The sequence below is a fragment of the Rhea pennata genome, chromosome 8 (assembly GCF_028389875.1).
Source record: "Rhea pennata isolate bPtePen1 chromosome 8, bPtePen1.pri, whole genome shotgun sequence".
NCBI lineage: Eukaryota > Metazoa > Chordata > Aves > Rheiformes > Rheidae > Rhea > Rhea pennata.
In genome coordinates this window covers 18,225,341-18,246,048 of record NC_084670.1, presented here as the reverse complement: position 1 = coordinate 18,246,048, position 20,708 = coordinate 18,225,341, and the positions used below count along the sequence as shown (strand labels likewise).

Genomic DNA, 20,708 nt, shown 5'->3' with positions numbered 1-20,708 from the left:
TCTGCATTCTGGAGCAAAACATAAGAAATCTATGCTTCTAGTTCTTTTGTGTAATGACTTTGTGAGCATTTGTCCAGTAGAATGAACATATATATATATATTTATATGTGTGTGTGTGTACACACTATACATATACAAACTGTGTTTCTGCTTATTCAGAATCATTGTCCAGACGATGAACATGCCCAGAGTTCATACCTCACCCTAACCTTTTGACTCCTCTCTTCAGATTCTCTAGAAGAATGATATTTTTCCCCTCCTGGGGAGAATAGAGCTAACCAACCAAGCTTTCTATACTTAGGGTAGTAGCCATTCAAACAAAAAAAAAAAAAAAAAAATCCCTCCTTCCTGCAAAAAACAGTGATTTTAAAATTGAATAGAGAAGGTTGTCCAGTATGAAATAGTATTTAATAAAAGGAAGCCTGGTCTCTTTCTTTTAATTAACCCTGCAAGGATAGTGCATGACAGTGAATTCAATAAATTCAGAATTTAAAAATTACCAGTTGGTCAGGGTGAGAGGAGAGTGAGACAAAAAAAAACATGTCAGCATTAGGGATGAAAAAATCTGCTGAAAGACTGGTCTTTTCCTTTCCATTATTTCTGAAATGCTGTACAGACATTTATGGACACTTCTTTAGGCAGGTAGCCTTTCTAGAGGCATGGATTGAATGAGTAATCTGAAGAGGGAGAAGTAGCTGTAATTTTTCCAAAAGCACTAGTGATTTCCTCATGTTGATTTATATGATTAATAAAGAGAAGAAAAAAGCCCATTGACTGGATGGGTGAAATGGATAAGCAGAAATATTTGTGTCATGAAAACAGAATTTGTATTACACTAAGTTAAAAGTACATGAAAATAAATTAAATGTACTATGTGAAATATATAATCATTTTATTAGAAAGTTCTAAATGACACCAGACTAGAATGTACTATAATAAGCACTTTTTCAAATTTAAGTCCATGCACACGATTTCCATGTCAATTCATTTAGCTCAATATAGAACTATCTAGCATGTGTATTTACGCTATATGTATATAAACCTGACGTAAAGTATATGCACTTGAATAATTTCAAGTACTTTTCCTTTAAATAGTCACTATTTCCATCATCTGTCTATTAAAGGTGCAATGCATTTTAAATATGGTAATTAGTTTAGCCTTTATGTTGTCCTTTATTATATGGAAAAGACTAAAAAAAAAAAAAGATTAATTCCAAAAGAAAAAAATAAGAATACTCGGAGTTGTATTTCTGCACAAAACTTTCAGATCTAAGTTCTGAAAGAAGGGCATCTAAGCTTAAGAATCTAACATTTTCAGCTTAATAAGCAGAGAAATATAAAGATTAAAATTTATTTCTAATACCATGCTACAGGCTAGCTAGTAGCCATGTGTAAATCTGCGCTAAATTTGAATATGGCAACTACATTACCCAAGAATGCTGCAAAGTAAACCTTCTGAAACAAAACCACCACGCAATTAGGCATTTAAAAAGACCCAGAAAAAAATAATCTTCATCTACACTTCAAGCTACAAACAAGTTGCAGAGCTTATTAAATAACTGCTTCTCAAAGAAATATGGCACACTTCAGAATTTTAGAAGATAAGTTACATCTAGAGGCATAGGCAGAAAAGTGTTCACTGAACTCTTCATGCTTAAAAAAATAGTAAGAGCTAGAATTATTAAACCAAGGTAAAGGGACACCATCAACTTAAAGTTAGTACTTTTAGTAGTCAAGTTTTCCTTACTCTTTCCTGTTGATTTTTTTTCCCCTAGCTCATTTAACATAAAGCATTACTTCTTCAAACTCTGTGATCCAATGTTTTTGTGTACAGTTACTTTTGCTCTTTCTTGTATACATAGTTTTTAGATCCTGTACTGGAGGGGAAACCATTGAAAAAAGGAGTTAAAACATGATTGTAAAATAAAATGAACACAAGTAACAGGACTAGGCCCACTACATAAAATTAATCTCAATTCTGTGGAAAGACATGATTTCAAGTTGATGATGCCCCTTTAATCATGCTTTAATTTTAAGTAAGAATAACTGCAACAGCTAACCACCTACCTTTGCCATTTCCTTCCAATCACCCATATACAAGTCAGAGTAAAAATTAAATTTAAAGGGAGACTTGATGTTTGATAAAGTATGTGTTTAACACACTAAAGATTTAGCTAAAAGTTTTACCTGTCCATATGTAGAAAAACAAAACAAAAACTACCCTGGTATTCACGACCTAAGTTTTATTTTTACTTATACATTGCACCTTTAACCTACTCAAAACTTCAAAAGGGTTGGAATTAAACTTTTACAATATTCAAAAATTTCCCCACTAGCAGCAAAGATGCTAGTGTTAACAAGGCGAAATGCAAGTCCTTTTAATCCCTTTTAGACCAAACCTATTACTTTTATCTTCACCTTTCAAACAAAAGGAGAGATTTAACAAACCTTATCGACTAGTCTTCTGTTACTCATTACTTTCAACAAAAAGAGGGACTGGGTACTACTTGAAGACAGCTTCAAGGGGATAAACATTGTCAACCATGATAGTTTGCTTGGACAAAGAAAAAAACACACTGTATTGAACAGTGTATTTATTTTAAAGCAGTGGTCTTGAAAGGGTTTAAAAGAGTGTCTAGTGAAAAGAATCTGAAAAGATTCTGTACTTACTCCTCGGCCTCGGCCTCTGCCTGTTGATGGTCCTCCAAAAGCATCATAGTTTCTGCTTCCAAATCCACTTTCAGGATAAGCAGGCGTTCCTCTCCCCCGAGAGCCTACAGGTGCAGGCTTCATATGGGGTGAAGAAAAACTGCTGTAGGAAGAGTAACTCTCTCTTCCTCTGTCCTCCATAAACCCAGGCCTCAATTTTGAACGGGAGTAAGGTGCTTCCCAGCTAGACCCGCCCTGGTTTCTACCTCCGAAAGAGTCAAGGCTATTCCGGTAGGAGTTGTCAAATCGACCACCATAACTACCTCCGAAGCGGCTTTGTTCGGGTTCATTATAACCATAGCCAGATCTGTACAGATCTCGCCCACCCAGAGAAGACCCGGAGTCGTAAGACTCATAAGGTCCAAACCTGGAAAAGTTGCACAGTGAGGAGAAAAAAAAGTAAGCTTACTAGTGTTATACATTTCAAAAGACAAGTTATCAGCTGACATTTATCAACTAAAATCAACTTATTACTATACTGGTCTGTACAGTTGTGTTACTGTTTATCTTGATTAGGGCTGGGCAAGTCACACTATGACCAGATAGAAAGCTATCTGAGCCATTTTTGCTACAAACAATTCTAAAGTTCAGTATGCCTGAACTTTGTTTACTTAAATTTTCAGCAACATTTACTAAAATATCATTAGAGCCCAGCCCTAGTCTCAGGAAAATAATCACCTGCAGACATTCACAGGCTAGTCAAACTGTCCTTTCTTCAAAATTATGTCCTCATATTTTAACATTTAAACAGCAGTTAAAAGGTGGCTTATTTTTCAACTGAGAAAAATTGGACTATTTTTTCATAGTACAATTAAGAGTCTTAAACATCCCACAATTCTAACTTAAAAGGAAAACATAAGTGCTCTACCATTCATATTTATATTTTCTAGAAATTTTCCTCCCTGCAAATCTCTTTCTCCCAACCAACGAATTAATATTCACAATCTGCAGTGTATCTTTCCTTCACTTGCAGACCATTAAATCTAGCAACTCACAATTTTGAAAATCTAACCCAATTTGGGCACAGTGCATATGAAAACAGTCCATGAAATTTCAGAGTACAGTAACAAGGAGCTGAAATATTTAGTATTTATCAAGAGTTTCCCTTGTTTTGAGGAGTGAGGCTAGATATCAAAGCAACCACTTGGAAGGGAGACACATTAGTGTCCCTACAGTGTTAAAATAAAAGTGATTCAGCAGGAGTTGGGAAAGACAACCTCTTGACTGGTAAAATATAACCTTGAGCAGACCTGTATCTATAGTAAACAGAGTGCCTTCATTTTTAAAGAGATTACTCTCAGAAGACCCAAAACTACACAGAAAATGACACTATCTACAGAAAGACTCCATGCACAATATTAACATAACATGGCAAGAGACATTTCAGGGTTCAAGTAGACATTCAACCTCAATCATATGCAGATTACTATATGGTAGGTACAGCTCATTCCTGAATCTTTGCACAGACTTTTATGTCAGTCTTAAACATCTAGTTAAGTATAATTTGCTCAATGATGAACGTTAACAGAACCGTGCAGCAAAACACAACATTTTCTCCAGCCTCCCTACTTAGCACTGTCCTTGTCCAATGGCACTAGGTGGCTACAAACAATAATCATACAGTAGTCTGGCTACAGCCAGACAAAAATTCAAGGGCGCAAACAAGAAAACCAACAGATTATCTAAGTTTTCTTCACGTTTTATTTCCTCCAATATAGAATCACTACTCTGAAAAGCATGCTACTTTAAATATGATGTTAAGGCCTAAATCAAATCAGTTGCTCCCTACTGTTTTTTTTAACTGAAAGAGCACCAGGAATAATATCCTAGCAGTAAATACACAACTTTAAGACCACTGCATCAAAAATTTTATTTTTAAACCAATCCATTTTACAAAGTAGCCCAGAACATGCATGCAATTTTGAGTGTAATCAGTACCTGCCAATGAAATAATCTGGACATGACTTTCAGATTCAATACCCAAGATCATTTGAGCATTGCACATTCAAACCAAAGAACACACGCCCTAAATGTTCCTTGAAAACGGAATGTTGATAGATTCAGTCTAAGACGCTAAACCAGTTAGGTCTCGTCTGCTATGTGAGGAACGGTATGTCAGGCCAATCAGCTACAAATTACTAACCATTACAAAAAAAAAACTTTCCATTTTCGTTCAAAGACACACTGTTTCACTGTCAAACAAAAATGCTGATCGTTACAATAATCTAGCTCTTAGAGTTAAATATTTGCCAGTCTTTATTGCACAGGAAGACTCAGAACAAAAATGTTCACACAAAATCATAACAACATGCCTCAGGAACACTTAAGTTGGAAAACAGAATATTTTAAACTTAAATCAAATTTAATCAATTCTTGGGACAACTGAAGGATTATTTTACCTGTTACCACCACCACCACCTCCTCCGCCTCCACCTCCATGACTCTCCATCCCATAGGATTGGTTAAGGTAAGAGTCCATGGATCGTGGGCCACCATAGCCTCCATGTCCATAATCACGGTCCATGTCTAAAAAAAGAGCAAAAAAATGTTTATAAAGAAAGAAAGCAAGAACTCTTAAGTAATCTATCTTAAATTCTTAACTTAAATGTTTACTCTTTGCCACAGAACTTACAAACAAGACCCAAAATTCTCAGCTGTAGACCAATTTTGTCATTGCGCTTAGGGAAGCGTTGCATCTTTGTCATCAGCTGAGTACCTCTTAACTGAAATCAAGCTTACATTTCTTCCCAGTAGTGGATAACTCAGGACTATTGCTCCAACAACTGGAATTCAGATTCAACTTTAAGAGACCTAATGGAAAAGTCCTATACAGAATATGTCAGAAGTTAGTGGAGAATTATGACTACTTGCCTTCTTTTAATAATTCACATAGCTCACAGACATCCTCTTTGTGTACCCAATGCCACAAGAAATCTCGACACATTGACAGAGACACTGGTCCAAGGTTACAACCTGTGTCACATCACAATACATACACTGTACGTAGGCTCCAAACAAACAAGTATTTTTCCATTCTAACACTATCAAAAGATCTACGCAAATCAACACTGAGCTGCAGCTGAGTAATTGCATGAGAATACTGGTATTTTAGAGTTGAACTGACAATTTTTAAGACATTTTTGTATCTTGTAATGAGGTCTGGAAAAAGAATCAAGTTTTTTTCTCAATGTTGGAAATTCTATATTGAAGTTCTGGTTAAATAACCACTCTCATAACTTCAAAGCACTAAGACGATGCATTAGATTTGCTTAATGAGTATGATCCACAGCCTTCCTGTAAGATATACAATTGACACTTCACCTATATCCTAGTGATGAAAGTTGTTCTCCTAGTACTTGCTAACATTAACTTTTGGGCAATACCAAGCCTGACAAGTCATATCTCATAGAAAAGTAAAAAGGGAAAACACAATGAACATCACAAGGATAAAAATCTAACGAAATATTCGACCACTCTGATAACAGAAAGTATTTTATACATTTCAGAGTTTCCAAGTTTGAACCATTGGCTTTCTCAGGAGGTAATGGGCAAATAAACGCCTTTGAAGTCATAAGAAATTTTCCTGCATAAAGAACAATTGCAGCTGCTTATTGTGAGCACCAGAGAGTCACTGTGATTTACATTCTTATGCCTGTCATCCACAACAAAATTTCTGCAAATGGTTATTTAACTTACAGTAATGTAACACACATGTTCTCAGCATGCCTAGATAGTGTCTCCTATCTCCTGCTAACTTTTATTTTTAATGATCTTAAGTACTTTCTAAAAAAATTCAAGACAATACTTCCCAAACATTAACTACAGAAGCCGTAACACATCTTTCCACATTCAGAAGATACAATAAAGATACAACTGTATCAAAATAGAAAAAAGCCTTTCAAAATATTAATCATATAGTATCGCATTACATCAACTTAAACTGCAGAAAGTTATTCTTTAAAGAAACAGCTCAGCCTCCTAATGAAAGCATCTAATACTCCTCTGCAGATTGACCAAGTGACCTACTGCATGATTCAGGGAAATATGATGAAGATTATCTACATAAAAACACAGGCCAGTAAAAAGAGTAGTCAATAAAATAACTTCAGTTCCACAGAAATTAAGGTTACATGACCTCATGGTTAAGCTCAGATCCAAATTATTTTTCTCAAACACAATGTATCAAAAGATAGGTAGGTTCTGAAAACTGAAATATTTGACCTATCTGACCTGAAAGCACCCAATAATTCACCCTAGTTTTTCCTGTTCCTTATTATCTACAAACACTGTGATGGCACAGAAGTAATTAAGAGTTGAACAGGTGAATCATACCGCCCAACATGGAATAATGCAACACTGACAAAAATCACTGTCATTGCAATTTGATTCTATTAGTGTAGTAAATAGTGGCCAGTTTTCTTTACATGTTATAAGTTTGGTGGAAAAAAAAAATTACATGCCCAATATAACCCTTCCAAAAATGTTCTGTAGCATACTCGAAAAATAAGTTCTAGATTAAAAATTTCAATCAAATACTAAATGTTTACACTCACAGAACAACATCTCACACCTGCTCAAGGTTTGTGTTAGGTAACATCAGCAGCACTGCAGTGAGCTATGTTAGTCCCTAAATTCTCAAGTTATTGCCTTTAAGAAAGCTCCTCCAGTTCCATAACGGCAAACAACTTACTCCTCCTCCCCAAACTCACTGCACTGCATTTACCTACATAGTAATACAGTCTCCTTGGAAAAGGTTTAACAGAGCAGACAAGGAGATAGGGAGACAAGAGGCACAAAAAAAAAGGTGAACAGGGATGATCACTCACATGGTTTTCTAATACAAGAAAGAAGAGGTAGCAAATGAAACTAGAAAGTACCACTGTTTTATTTTTGTTTTTTTTTAAAGATGCTTTTTCACAAAAGACACTTAAGCCATGGAACCTCTTTGTGACAAGTTGTTACTAAAAATTTACATGGGTCTCAGAAGGAACTGGGTAAGTCCACTGACCCCCTCTCCCCTCCCCCCCCCCAAAAAAAAAAAAATCAAAGGATGCTGAACACAAAGATAATCTCTGGTTCAGAAAGTCCCAAAGCTGCAAATCAGTGAAGGCATATAAAATACCAAAGCAGTATCTCTGCAGGTTTGCTCTATTTTTCTTTTCCTTCCACATCTCTAAATAGATAGAGTAGCATACAGGATATTGGCAAGGTAGGAAGGAGAGAGACTCTTATTTGACCTAATACAGTTGGTCTTATATTCTCCTTCCGATTATTTATTAACTGTTTCAGATTACCGAGCAATAGTCCATCATCCTAATTACTGACCTCCCTTCCAATCATTTTGTCAGCTCCAAACTTTAGTAAAGATAAATTCTACATTTATGCCCAGAGCTTGACAAAGATATTTCATGCAAATAAGTAGTACAATATTTCTCCAGGCATCGAGCTTTTCTTTACTTTGGAAGCTGGTTTTCCAGACCAACTATCCCATCTTAAGGAGCTTTAAGGCTTTATCCTTAAAAAGGAAGAAAGGTACAAGAATCCAGAAAATATTCATTAAAGTGAACCAAAATAAAAGGAATTAAGTTTTTGGATTTGGTAACTGAATGATAACCACCTGCATAGCTTTAATTACTTCAGTCTCAAGATAGCCTATTAGTTGAAAAGTATCACAACCACAGACATCAAAATCCTGTCTACACTGTCCCCTGGAAAAGTGTGAAATTTCACCTTTTTCTTCTACTTAATAGAGCAAGACAGATAGTATAAAAAAATAGCAGTACAAACACAAAACAGTTTACTTAGCCCGCAACCTGCTCCCTGTCCACTGCTAGACTAGCTCTCGCAGTAGTCACTGGTGGAGATGCACAGAAGTTTCAGAGGTGGAAAACAGCAGCCTCCCCATCCCCCCCCCCCAAAAAAAAAAAAAAAAACTCAGCAACAAACAGGCATTGCAATGTCTCAAACTGAAAGCAATGTAGTAGTTTGGATACACCAGCTTAATTTAAATTTACACAAAAATTTTATCAAAAACCTTTAAAGAGCTATTGTTCATTCTTTTCAACATTGATCAAAATTATAAAAAGATATTACTAGGTTTTAGCCCTCAAAGTATCAATAGCATCTAAAATAAAATTAAAGAAAAGGTAATATATAAGGTTATTTATATAAAAGCTTATAAAAGTTTTTCTATCCTTCATCCAAAATATTCATCTAATTATACCAAATATAATTAGAAGACCAGCAGCTCAATTTTTAAACTACTATCTGGCTTGTAAATGAAACACCCAGATTTTTGTCTTTCAGAGAGGACACTACTTATCCCCCTTCACATAAACACAATTTATAAATAGCAATAAAAGCCTTGTCACCTTTTACATCATTAGAGAAATTAATCACTTCTGTCAACACACAGATTCAGCTTGCTTTGAATCTCCTCTTTGGAAAACGTGCATTTTACAACACGTAAACACACAGAGACATATATTCTAACCTGATGCTTCTGATGAATTATTTCTCAAAAACATCTATCAAATTCAGACAGAGTAAGTCGCTCAACCTTCTTTCCTACAGCTGAGCAAGAATAGTTCTTGCTACATGTGGGGTAGCTTAAGATTAGAAGGGAGAGACAGGAAAAGAAGGATATAGGTGCACAATGACTAGTGCTCCCACAAGATGACACTTGACCTGCAAGAGTTGATTAAACTGATAGTCTTTAAACTCAGAAAGATTTGCTATTAAAAGTTATAAACAAATCGAGGTATAATTAAAAAAAAAAAAGATTTATCACTCTTCACAAAAAATACTGAAATGAAATGTAAAATTGAAAACCTACTATAGACCTTAGGGAGAGGGAAAGTGCTCCTAAATACTTTGTTCCTAAAGTTTTTTTTTTGTTTGTTTGTTTTTGTTTTTTTTTTAAGTAAGTCTGATGAACTGATGGAGGGAAGATCACCAACAGGAAATAAAGAGTTTGTTAGAGGGATAAACCAGTTTTTGGTACCTATAGTCTCTTGCACAAAAGCAGTGTGGGTGAATTATTTGTCAAATTAAAGTACAGAAATGAAATAGCATAAGAAGAATTACCCTGCTTTTCCAACTTCCAATCCATATTTAAAGACTTCTAGGGGGAGAGGGGAAAACAATTACGACAAAGAGAAAAAATATATTCCTTCAAAAATCTAAAAGAATAGGTGCCAAAAAGACAAGTAAAATTTACAAATTAAAATGTTAATGAATACATATCCTTTCAGTTTAAAGCTGAAAAAAGAAATATTTAGTGGAGAGATCATTTACAACAGCTGCAAAATGACATCTCATTATCCAGCAATGAAAAAAAAAAGTAGAGAATTGGGAAGTTAAACAAAGCATGTAACAGATAAAAGCCAGTTTCCCTCTACATAGAAGAGTTTGAGCACAACAGGTACCTTTAAAGAAAAAGCTCAAGAGTAAAGAATATTGAAAATATCTTCACAGCATAAAAAAAAACATTTCCAATAAGGTTCTCTATGCAGAATATACTGAAAAAGCAGGAGTATGATGAAAATGAGAAATACACTGTGGTAATAACAACTGAAAAAAAATAACTTATTGTTTGAAGATTTTTTTTATTTTACTGAAAAAAAGAGGTACAAGCTCAGAGCCAGCTAGATTTCCCTATAATATTTTTATTTATAATCGACAGTGATTACAGCAAACTTAAGGTGCAACACTGTGCAACAGCAAATGCCACTTTTTTCCAGACAGACTACATTTGCCATAATACCTATGCCCACTTTGAGACCACAACCTTGTCATTAGATGTAGAAGACATCATTCAGTCCCCAGGAAAACAAGGCGGCAATCTAAAAATGTAGATGAATTTCAGGAATTACAGCAAAAGCCATTTTACTTTCAGACTAAAACAACAACAGTTACAGCAGTCAAAATATTAACACAAACACACTGTAACACAATTCATTCTACAGGCTATATCACTCTCTCAATCCAAGTCATTAGCAAGGGACACTGGTGGAACTGCGTAACAGCCATCAGCTACCCAATAAAAAACATGCTTCAAAATGGCTAAAAAAATTTTCAATAGAAAGAACTTTGCCAAGAACTCGAATTAGAACTCAAAAGAAAACACTCAACATTCATCCTCTGTTGCCATCTACTGGACGCCTACAAAATAACATTTAACCTGGTTAAGACTAAGCTTCATACATACCCTACCAACACACATACAATGCACAAACATTAATCTCAGATGTTTCAAACTGCATATATCAGACTTGTTTAATAACTACGAAGAAGAGGAAGTATAGTCATCACAAAGGAAAAGAGGCTTCAGAGGCATATGAAAATAACAATTTAATTATGCAATATATGTTTTGCCAGTTACTTGCCATAGAGTGAGCTTGGATTCGCTGTATTCCTATCATTAGGAGATTTCAAAAAGCAGATTTTGGTTAATGGCTATAGGGAACATTCCAATAAGATATTTAATCTGCCACTTAAAAAGAAACTTTGCTACTGCAGATCTCAAGGACAATTATTTAGGATTATCAATTGTCAATCCAGAAGATTATAAAACAGGACAGTTTTTATTTATTTATTTTAATATTAAGGAAGATGTATCTGAGACACTATTACTGGTAGAAGAGCTACAGACTCCAGAAGGGTATTATAAAAATAACCATACTGCAATCAAAAAAACATCTGTAATCCAATGTTATTTCCATATAATGGCCAGCAAGCACATTAAGAAATCCTACAGTTATGACTTATGAAATAGCATCTCTAAATAAAGCTCACAGTTTATGTTCTGAAATGTAAAGTTCTTATATTACTAAACTAACATCCTTTGAGTTGCCTGCATGCCAGCAATACAGATGACAAACTGTTTCTTGAGTCTTGCTAAAATCATAATCTTATTCACCTTACAAAAATTAATTATGCATTATACAAAGACGTACTCCTATTAGTTGCATCTGTGTGATACTTCTGAGAGCATAGAAACAAGAGCTGGTTTCTGCTGCATCATATGTATTTTCTATGCTTTCTACATCCTTTCCCAAACCCCTGCCTAAAGTAACTGAATAAAATAAAATAAAAGACACCGCACAGTTCCAGGTTCTGGTTTTCCCATACCTGTATAAAAGGGGAAACCACCCTCAAACTTTATTTCTACTACATTCTTTTTAAAATAAATAGCAAGAAAAAATACAGTAGTCCATATGAAAGTAAAATATGGATTTATATACAAAGTATTAGCATAAGAAAGTTTGCATAGCCCCCCCATCCCCACTCCTTGAACATGTTATAATTTCGCTTTCTTTGGAACGAGCAAGAGTTCATGTTGACATGCCCAAGCTGAAAATCAAGTCTCACTCCCAACCAGTTACAGCATCTCCAGAAAACAACATGTGCAGTCAAACCATGTTATGTACTTTTAATAACCCTTTTTTTTTTTTTTTTTTTTGTCAACACTGACTGTTCAGCCCCAACGCTTTTTACAGGTTAGATGTATTTATAGCTCATACCTGAGACTGACCCACTGGGCATGTTCACACCACAATGCATGGGGGTATCTGGGAATCTCCAATCTCTGTCTTCAGCTGGAGAGGATGGGTCAGTGAGAATGACTTAGTGCTTAGCAGGAGCCGGAGGGGAGAGACAGGGAGCCGCAGCAAGAGGCGGCTCTCTCTCCTGTCGGATCTCCAGTCTCCTGACACGATCGCCTCACGGAGCTCGCCCCGAGCTCCCCCCGTCTCTGCCGCGCCGCCCCCGCCCGCCGCCTCGCCCCAGCCCCCCGCTCGCCCGCGCCCCAGGGCGCCTCGCCCGCGAGCCGCCGCCGCCGCCCCGCCCGCGCCGCCCGCCCGCGCCGCCCGCCGAGGCCCTCCTCCCGCGCAGCCCGCCCGCCGCCGGCCGCCGCCGCAGCGCCCCGGCCCGGGGGGCCGGCGCGGACGAGGGGGGGACGGGGAGGAGGGGGGGCTCCGTCCTGCGCGGGACAAAGCGGCCGCTGCCATTTTGGGACGCGGCCGGTCCCCGCGGCGGCAGCGGCGGCGGCGGCGGCGGGGCCCTGCCCGCGCTCTGGGGGTCGCCCTCACCTTCCCCGTAGTCCATGGCGGCGGCGGCGGGGCCCTGCTCCCGGGACGGGGGGGACGCGGGTGGCGGCGGCCGCGGCGGCTCCGGCTTCCGTCAATGGCGCCTTCCACCACGGCGAGGCGGGGCGGGGCGCGAGCGCGGCGCCGCGCGCCCATTGGCGCCGCGCGCCGAGTCACGTGAGCCGGCCGGCCCCAGGCGAGAAAGGGCCCGGGCCCGGGCCCGGGCCCGTCGCGTGACGCCGCATTAAGCCCTGACGCAGGGTGCCCGGATGGGCCTGGTCACGGGGGCGAGGCGGCGGGAGGTGACGGCGCGGCGGCCATGTTGGGGCCTGGCAGCGGCCATTTTGCGTTCTGGCATCAGGCGTTATCTCGCTATGAACAGCTTCCGGATAAGCGGTGCCAAAAGAGCCGCACCTTTCCCCTCGCCTGTCCTCGGGCCGTGGTGAAAACGCGTGGGCCGCTGTAACAACACGCCTCTTGATGCAGAAGCACTACATCTGCCCGTGTGTGGAGCTGGCAGTAAGGCTGTGCCTGGCAGGAGCAGGCCTTCAGCCATCCAGTGTGCAGGAGGGGGGAGGTCAGTCGCGTGTGCAGCACCAGCTCCAGAGAGTGCTTCCTTCCTTATGGAAACTGCTAATAACGTTATCGCTCTTTCAAACTGTATTTGGGAAAGAGCTTAGTAAGGCCACAGAATCAGTCAGCAGTGGGGCTGGTTGCATGGCTTGTTGTCCTCCTTCAGCCCTGCTGTGCCCACTGGGGTAGTTGCACCAACCGTGTGCCCAGTCCTGCCCTGCCCTTCACGCCAAGCCTGCTGGATGAAAGGCCAGAAGGTCTCAGTGGCCCTCCGTTCCCTAAAACAATGAATGCAAGATAGCCTGTGCTGAAATGTTCGTTGGAAGGGAATATAATAAATAAAATACTTAAGTAATATCCTCCCTGGTGAACTTCACATGTATTAACCCCAGTTCATCTGTGAATCCCAGGACACAATATTTTACTTCCTATAACAGACTGCATTAAAACACTTTGAAACAGGCTAAGGATAAACACAGACTTCCATTTTAAATTAGTTGCAAGACACCACTGTGCTCTTCTATGTAGTCAAACATTTGAGGAAATAACAAAATTCACTCCAGACTTACCATTATGCAACAAAAAACAAAAAGATCTGTGGGAGGACCACAGGCTGAGAAAAAAAATCTTTACAGTTTCTTAATGTTTTATATATCCCTAAAAGGGGGAGGAGGGAAGGGAGGAAAAGGGAGAGCAGGGGATTTTGGGATTTGAGAGAGATTGCTATCAATTGTAAACAGAGATTGTAAGCAGACACAAAAAGAACTGGGAATACCGCTCTGGGGACAAGCTATAAGCATACTTTAGGTTGGGCTGGTGGGCAAAGCCACTGCCTTCTGTTTTTTGGTGTTGACATGTATATGTTCAGGGAAACAAGACTTCTTTCATTCTTCAGTAACTGACAGGCTGCATCAAAAACGGTGCTGATTTCTTCTCAGCTGAAAAGTTATAAAACTCCCATTGCAGAAGAGGAAGATTTGACTCACCCAGGTCGAGAGTCCAAGTTCTGTATTAAATTAAAACCTTAGTCTGGTAAAGTAGTTAAACAGTTTCCTTCCCCAAGCTCTGGATGGCAGCAGTTGAGAAGGTACTTGAATCACTGTCTTTGGATATAGCTGAGTGAAGAGCTTTGTAGACTGCAAATTCTGCTGTGGAGCTCTTCTCTTTTAAATCTGAATTCCTTTTTCTCCCGCAGGATCACAGGAGAAATGCAGAGAGAATGGTTATTCCCTGCCAAATGGAATCCTTTCTTCAGCTTCACCACTGACTTCTCAGCCAAAGATACATTATGCTTGGGCAGAGCAGTAATTTCAAGGGCCAAGCAGTCAGCATGCAAGCTTGTTTGTGCACCCATCCCTTAACACATGCACCTTTGTGCAGACCAGATAAGTTTCTTGCATTGAACATGAGACTTCCACAGTAGTCATCTTCCTCAGTCTCCCATACATTCAGAGTTGTATTGCTCATGTTTGCAACATAGCAGCCTCTTTTCTATCTCCTTTTTTTGTGTTGCTAGATGTAGTGCTGTTCAACCTGCTCTGTAGTCTTGTGCCTGTGAACAGGGAGTAAGAAGGAGGCATAGCGCTGCCCTGCACAGATGAGTAGACGAGCTTGTGGTGTAGAGTCAGAGAAATTCCTGCTAGAAGGCATCTTCCAGAGCTGCAGCTAGTATCTGTCTGCCTCAAATGCCTGCTGTAGTCCTGCCCACCACCTCACCACAGTATAACACAATGTTGCCTCCTCTTAGGAAAGAATGCATTTGAAGATTTTCTCCTTGCAAGAAACACAGCTCTATGCATTTTTCCGTATGCAAAATAATACATAAATACAAGGAATTAAACAATAGCATATATGTGCACAGAATCCAAAGGCTGCATTTAAGTGACAATTCAGTACAAAGGTAGTGGAAATAAATAGGGTTTTTAAGGTGACCCTAAACATTTCACATTGCAAAACTGCTAATATCTTCTCTGTCAAAGGAATTCAGTGCATGCTTCAGGATGAGTTCCTGAAGATTGCACTAAGCGGATTCTCATCCCTTTCCCAATGCATCTGGGCTGGGCGAAGTGTGGTAGCTAATGAAAAAAGTTATCGAATAAGCTGCTCTGAGGGAAGGAAATCATGCACAATATGTAGATTTGTGATTGCTGTAAGGGTATCTGGCTAAAAGTTATTCAGATTAAATGTACATCCAGAAAACCTGATCCACATGAATCAGCTACTCTTAAGACTATTAAAGGTGAATGATTTAGTTGTTGACCTGCTACAAAACCCACTGAGGGATTTAACAGAGGAGACTCTCTAGCAGACTATGCAAAATCAGGGGACTATTGAATGAAGGAGTATAGGTATTATTATGGCAAGCCTGGGAGGGAAATACTGAGATTGAACAAGAGTCTTTTGAGATGATGTAGGACTTAGTGTGGAATGTTTATGAGAAGGGCCAAGGGCAAGGAAGGGAAGAACACAGATCAAGGAAGAACAGAAAAGACTGAGGTGAACTGGGGGAAAATGGAGAGGAAGAGAGAATAAAAGGGGCCATTTGCACATAAGCAGGCTGCTGGTCAGCATGGTATGTGGCTGAGCCCTGCGACCACCATGGCCTGTCCTGTCTTGGTAGATTTTAGCTATTTTCTGTGCAACTGAGCTCTCTATTCTGTCTCTGTGGGATCCATTCATGAACTTCAAGCTGGGCTGGTTGGAGCATAGGGTGAGCAGTCTGGGAGCAGGATACTGAAGATATCTGTGAAACATCCATCCTTAGGAATAGGATCAGGCTATGCATGCTGTCTGTGTTTTATGTGGGAGTCTATAAAGGTGCTGTCTTTTCTGTGCTAGTGTGTTTATGGAGGGCTATGTCTGTACAGTGTGTGTGTGCGTGTGTATATATGTGCCTGTTTGGAATTCATGCTGTCTTGCTCCTGGCTGGACCTGGAGAGAGGAATAAGGAGCAGCCCCATCTCCATCTGCCCATGAGGGGAAGGATTGCCTGGGTCCTTCAGTCCCCCACGTCAGCTACCCTAAAAAATCATAGAACCCAGAAAGTCTCCCAAATTCATGGAAAATGTTGATAGGACCAGAGAGTATTTTCAGTGTCTGTTTGGATCACAACTCCGTAAGCATCTCAGGACACAGAAAGAGACAGTATCTAGAAATCCAACACAACCAGTCCTAGGGCATAGGTTTAATTCCAGAAGTCACTTTCAGATGCACAAGGCCAGCCAAATTATGTCCTGACAAACTGAGAATGGGCAGAAGCAGGACCAAAGTACCTAGTACACCCATCTGTGGGATAAGGGATTTGATGCCAAGAGAGAAATCTTTTTGTGCTTTCTCTCCACTGTTCCTGTAAAACACATTTGTTCTGTGACCAGTCCATCAGCATATTCACTCATTGGAGCATCCTGGCAAATAAATGCAACAAGAGATGCAAAAATTGCCAAAGGAAATTCAATAGGACATTTACAGTAATAACTGGAAATGTCTTCTTTGACAAGTACACATATTTATCTTCTGCTTATTAGCAAGAGTAACACAGTTAAACTTCTATATAATGTGTCATATTAAAAATCTGACTACAAAAGTTAAGAAGCAGACCCTGAGGAAACCAATGATTATCGAAATCAGCAGAGAATTCATATAGACTTCAGGAAGCTCTGAATTGGTCACAAGCAGATTATGGCAAAGTTGCAATGTCTTTTAATTTGTACACCACCCTTCTCCTCCCCCCAATATTATGATGAGAATTACTGCTATCCCATGGGTCATTTGAAGAAATCAGTGACAGCTGAAGGGATTGTCATGGGGACAGCAATCTACTGAATAAAAGAAGGATATATGACAAAGAGAATATCCAATTATGAAAAATGTGTTCTCATACCTATAAGCATTTTAAACACCAATCAAAAGAGGAGATGTTTTCATATGCAGCCCTGCAAGCACACAGATATATCTAGGCTTCTAGAGTTACTGTCCCAGAACCAAAAGCTCAAGGACAAGAAGGTGTATCTGGGGGCAGACCAAGGATACAGCAGGTAAAACATACAATTCTTTGGATTCAATACAAACAGGTCAGCAAAAGCGTATTATTTTAGACTTAATTATGATCAATGGGCCACTGTTGGTTTGAGTCTTTTAAAACAAAGGCTCCTTCTTTTCTCCCTGCAGGACTGCAAAAAAGAAAAAATCTAAGCTAAGCAAAACAAAACAAAACAGAGACATAAAGAGAGAAAAGGAACAAAACAATATTGTAGTGCATTAGTTTTTGATGATCCAAAACACGAGTGTTTCTGTTCAGTGTAGAACATCCCTGTGCAATCCCATCCTGCTCTTGCATTTGTGTTTGGCTGCTTCTTTGTTTTTGTTTTGTTTGTGCGGGGTTTTTGTAAATTCTTCTGAGCAGTACAGGGGTAGGAGAACAATCAGTGATTTATCCAAGTGCACACAGCAGCATGATTATTGTAAAATGCAGCTCTCTTGTAGTTTGGTTCTGTAACTACCCACACTCTCTCCTCTTTCCAAGTGCTGGGTTTTCTACTTACTAATCGATACATTTAAAGTATTGTCTAAAAGCTAAGAAATTCTGTAAAATTAATGCCAGCTGCTGCTATCAGTGGTTAGCAACCAGGTACTAGCAACTTTGTAGATCTAACATTGACAAAGCCTCTGTTGATCTAATGGGGGGTTTTCTTCTGTCCTTTGATCAAAGCTCTCTGTCTTTTAACTCTGTTTATAGCAGGTGTGATTGACATAATGTTTAAATTTCCAAGGGCACATCTCTGCAATCTACCAGTGCTGTTAAAACAGTATTTGCAACAGTAGAATACATATATTCTTTATTTTTTAACATACATCTCTACTCACACCTGAAATTTTCAGCAGATTAACAGATGGGGAGTGGGTTGGGAACAGGAAAACCAAACTGATTCTTTCTAGAACATGAAAACTAATTGCCTTCATTTCTTCTTCAATAACAACATAGAACCAGATCCTTCCATCTGAGATTAGCAGAAGAACCATGGTAACCGTCCATAGCCACACTGATTTCAGAGGGCCCTTATTTGTGTCTGCCCTCACAGGAAAAATTGGAGCCTAAAATCAGATAAATCATATGGTATTTCCAAAGCTCAAATATTGTGGCTTTCGTATATGTAATGCATCAAAAACACAAAAGCAGACCCAAAATTCGGCAGGAGAGAGTGGTAACATCCAAAGTGGAAAGATCTTAACTGTTATGCCTTTCTACAGGAAAAAAGCACTCAGAACACAGACGAAAAGCCAAATGAACTTTACAAGCTTCTTCGTATAGGCCCTTTACAGTGAAGAGTAGGAGATTTCCAAAGCACAGGCCCAGCAGCACCCTGGGCTGTGCAGCCCAGAGCGGCTGGAGCTTGCGCTGCTTCTGCCCCACTGGAGCCTGCTGATACCGTTCCACAAGCGGCTGTGGTCCCTCGTCAGTCCAGACGACTGTTAAAACATTTGGGTCACAGTGAAACACAGAAGTGAGGGTAGCAGAGCCAGGTTCAAGGTCATGTTTTGTTTGGCATGATTTCCGGGTGCTGGCTGGTTGGGAATAGAGAGAGGATATTAGCTTCATTATCTCACATCCCTGGAGGAAAAAGCATCTTTGTAGAGCAGCCTGTTAATAATTGGCAAATTACCAGTGAAGTGCTACAGTTTTCTTGCATGCAAATACTTATAAGCAATTATTGCTTTCTAGATTTACTCTTTACTTTTACTTTTCACCCCTTTGAAGCCAGCTTAAGCTGTTATCTAATCTTGCAGGCAAGTGGGTAGGACTCTGGCTGGGCTGCCTGCCCTATTGCTTCCACATGGGGCAAGTCCCAGCCGTGTAGCTGCCCCAAGCACAGGCAGAAATGAACTGTCACTGCCCACTGCCTTTTTTACCATCAGCCTGCTCACTGATATCCTGGAGCACTTCTTACTGTTCCATTATTATGTACTTATTTATTCCCATGATAGAGACATCGATACCATACCCCCAACCCATCCTTCTTCTGTCCTTTATAAAAGACGAGCAAGCCATATAACTAACACAAACATGCATATTCATTGCAAATATTTTTCAAGCATTCTATGTATGTATTTGTGTATCACAAATGGCACAAACACAGTTATTTTTCCCTCACAAGAAGCTTTGCATTTAAGTAGATTTTATGCACGCACACTCTCTCACACAGAGTACCTGAAAGAGCATGCAGCATTCACAGCATGAGGTTATTCACAATGTTTTCCTAGAAAGTTTGACCAGTTCCTATATATTCAAAACACCTTTTAGATAGAAGGAGCATACACAAGAAAGTGTGAGGTTCCAAGAAGATAAATAAAATGAAGATAAATAGCAGCTGTAGCACATCACAGCAGACAACTTATCTCAGAGTATAAAAGCTTGGTTATATCCATTCTCCTTTAAAATAAAAGTCACCATTAACTAGGATAGTGTTATTGTGACTAAAAACAAGAAGGCTGAATGTGAGAGACATGTTGGAGCACTTCTTCTAGAGAAAAAATAAATAATGGGATGATTTTTTTCATATAGATAAAGAGACTCTTAAGGCCAAAGATCTTGGTTTCTAGTCTTCCTTGTGAACATGGTTTGTATAGACAAAGCCAAGAGTTTGTTACAGGAAAAAAAAATGTATCTGAGAATACAGCCACAAGATGAGAAGGGACTTACTCCAGGCAATTCCCCACAAATAGATCCCTTAGGAAGCAGAAAACTCATTACTGTCATAGGGGCAGAAGAAAACCCATAACAGGCTGCTTTTTCACTCTAATGTCTGGCCTTCGACGTCTCCCTATTCAGTGATACACGTAACATATTTGTTACTGCTTTTTTGTCAGGAAATGGACTGAAGAGACTGTATCTCCTTCCACACTGTGGTGAGCTTAAAAGAGATCAAGATGCAGGCTTCCCTACGGTAACTGTTCAAAAAATTAGGATGCTGCCCACACTCCTGTGCCTCCATCCCCCAAACTGCTCATGTGGAGCTTAAAATATATTTTTTTAAAGGCTAAGGTATATTAATTTGCACTTGCATGCCACTTTCTGTGCCTTTGCTCTTGGGCTTTGTTCTTGAACTTTTCTCTCTGACTCTGAGGGACACTTTTCCTCATTATTAATTTATTGCTGTTATTGCTGTTTAAAGCTCAGGTTTCCATACTTTCCTGAGTCAGACTCCAGAGGTGCACAGCAAACACTAAGTGCTATAAGATTTGTGATAAGATCACCAAAATGTCAACATACTGATTGACATAACATTTCAGACCTTTTTTCTTGTATTTCCAAAGTAGTCTCGTCCAGGAATAATTTCCCAA

General features: G+C 39.3%; 1 protein-coding gene across 4 annotated transcripts in view; it reads right to left on the bottom strand.

The window, feature by feature from the left end:
* Nucleotides 1-12,933, bottom strand: part of ZNF326 (zinc finger protein 326) — a 29,350-nt gene extending 16,417 nt beyond the window's left edge. For 3 of the 4 annotated variants that reach the window (XM_062581756.1, XM_062581758.1, XM_062581759.1), the window contains exons 1-4: nt 12,801-12,933; nt 12,234-12,308; nt 5,109-5,235; nt 2,671-3,076 (exon numbers count right to left, since the gene is read on the bottom strand). In XM_062581756.1, the coding sequence (XP_062437740.1) occupies nt 2,671-3,076; nt 5,109-5,235; nt 12,234-12,308; nt 12,801-12,816 (624 nt within the window). In that variant the 5' untranslated portion in view covers nt 12,817-12,933. The remainder of the gene's footprint in view (nt 1-2,670; nt 3,077-5,108; nt 5,236-12,233; nt 12,309-12,800) is intronic. The other variant, XM_062581757.1, reaches the window with a different exon arrangement.
* Nucleotides 12,934-20,708: the final 7,775 nt, after the last annotated feature.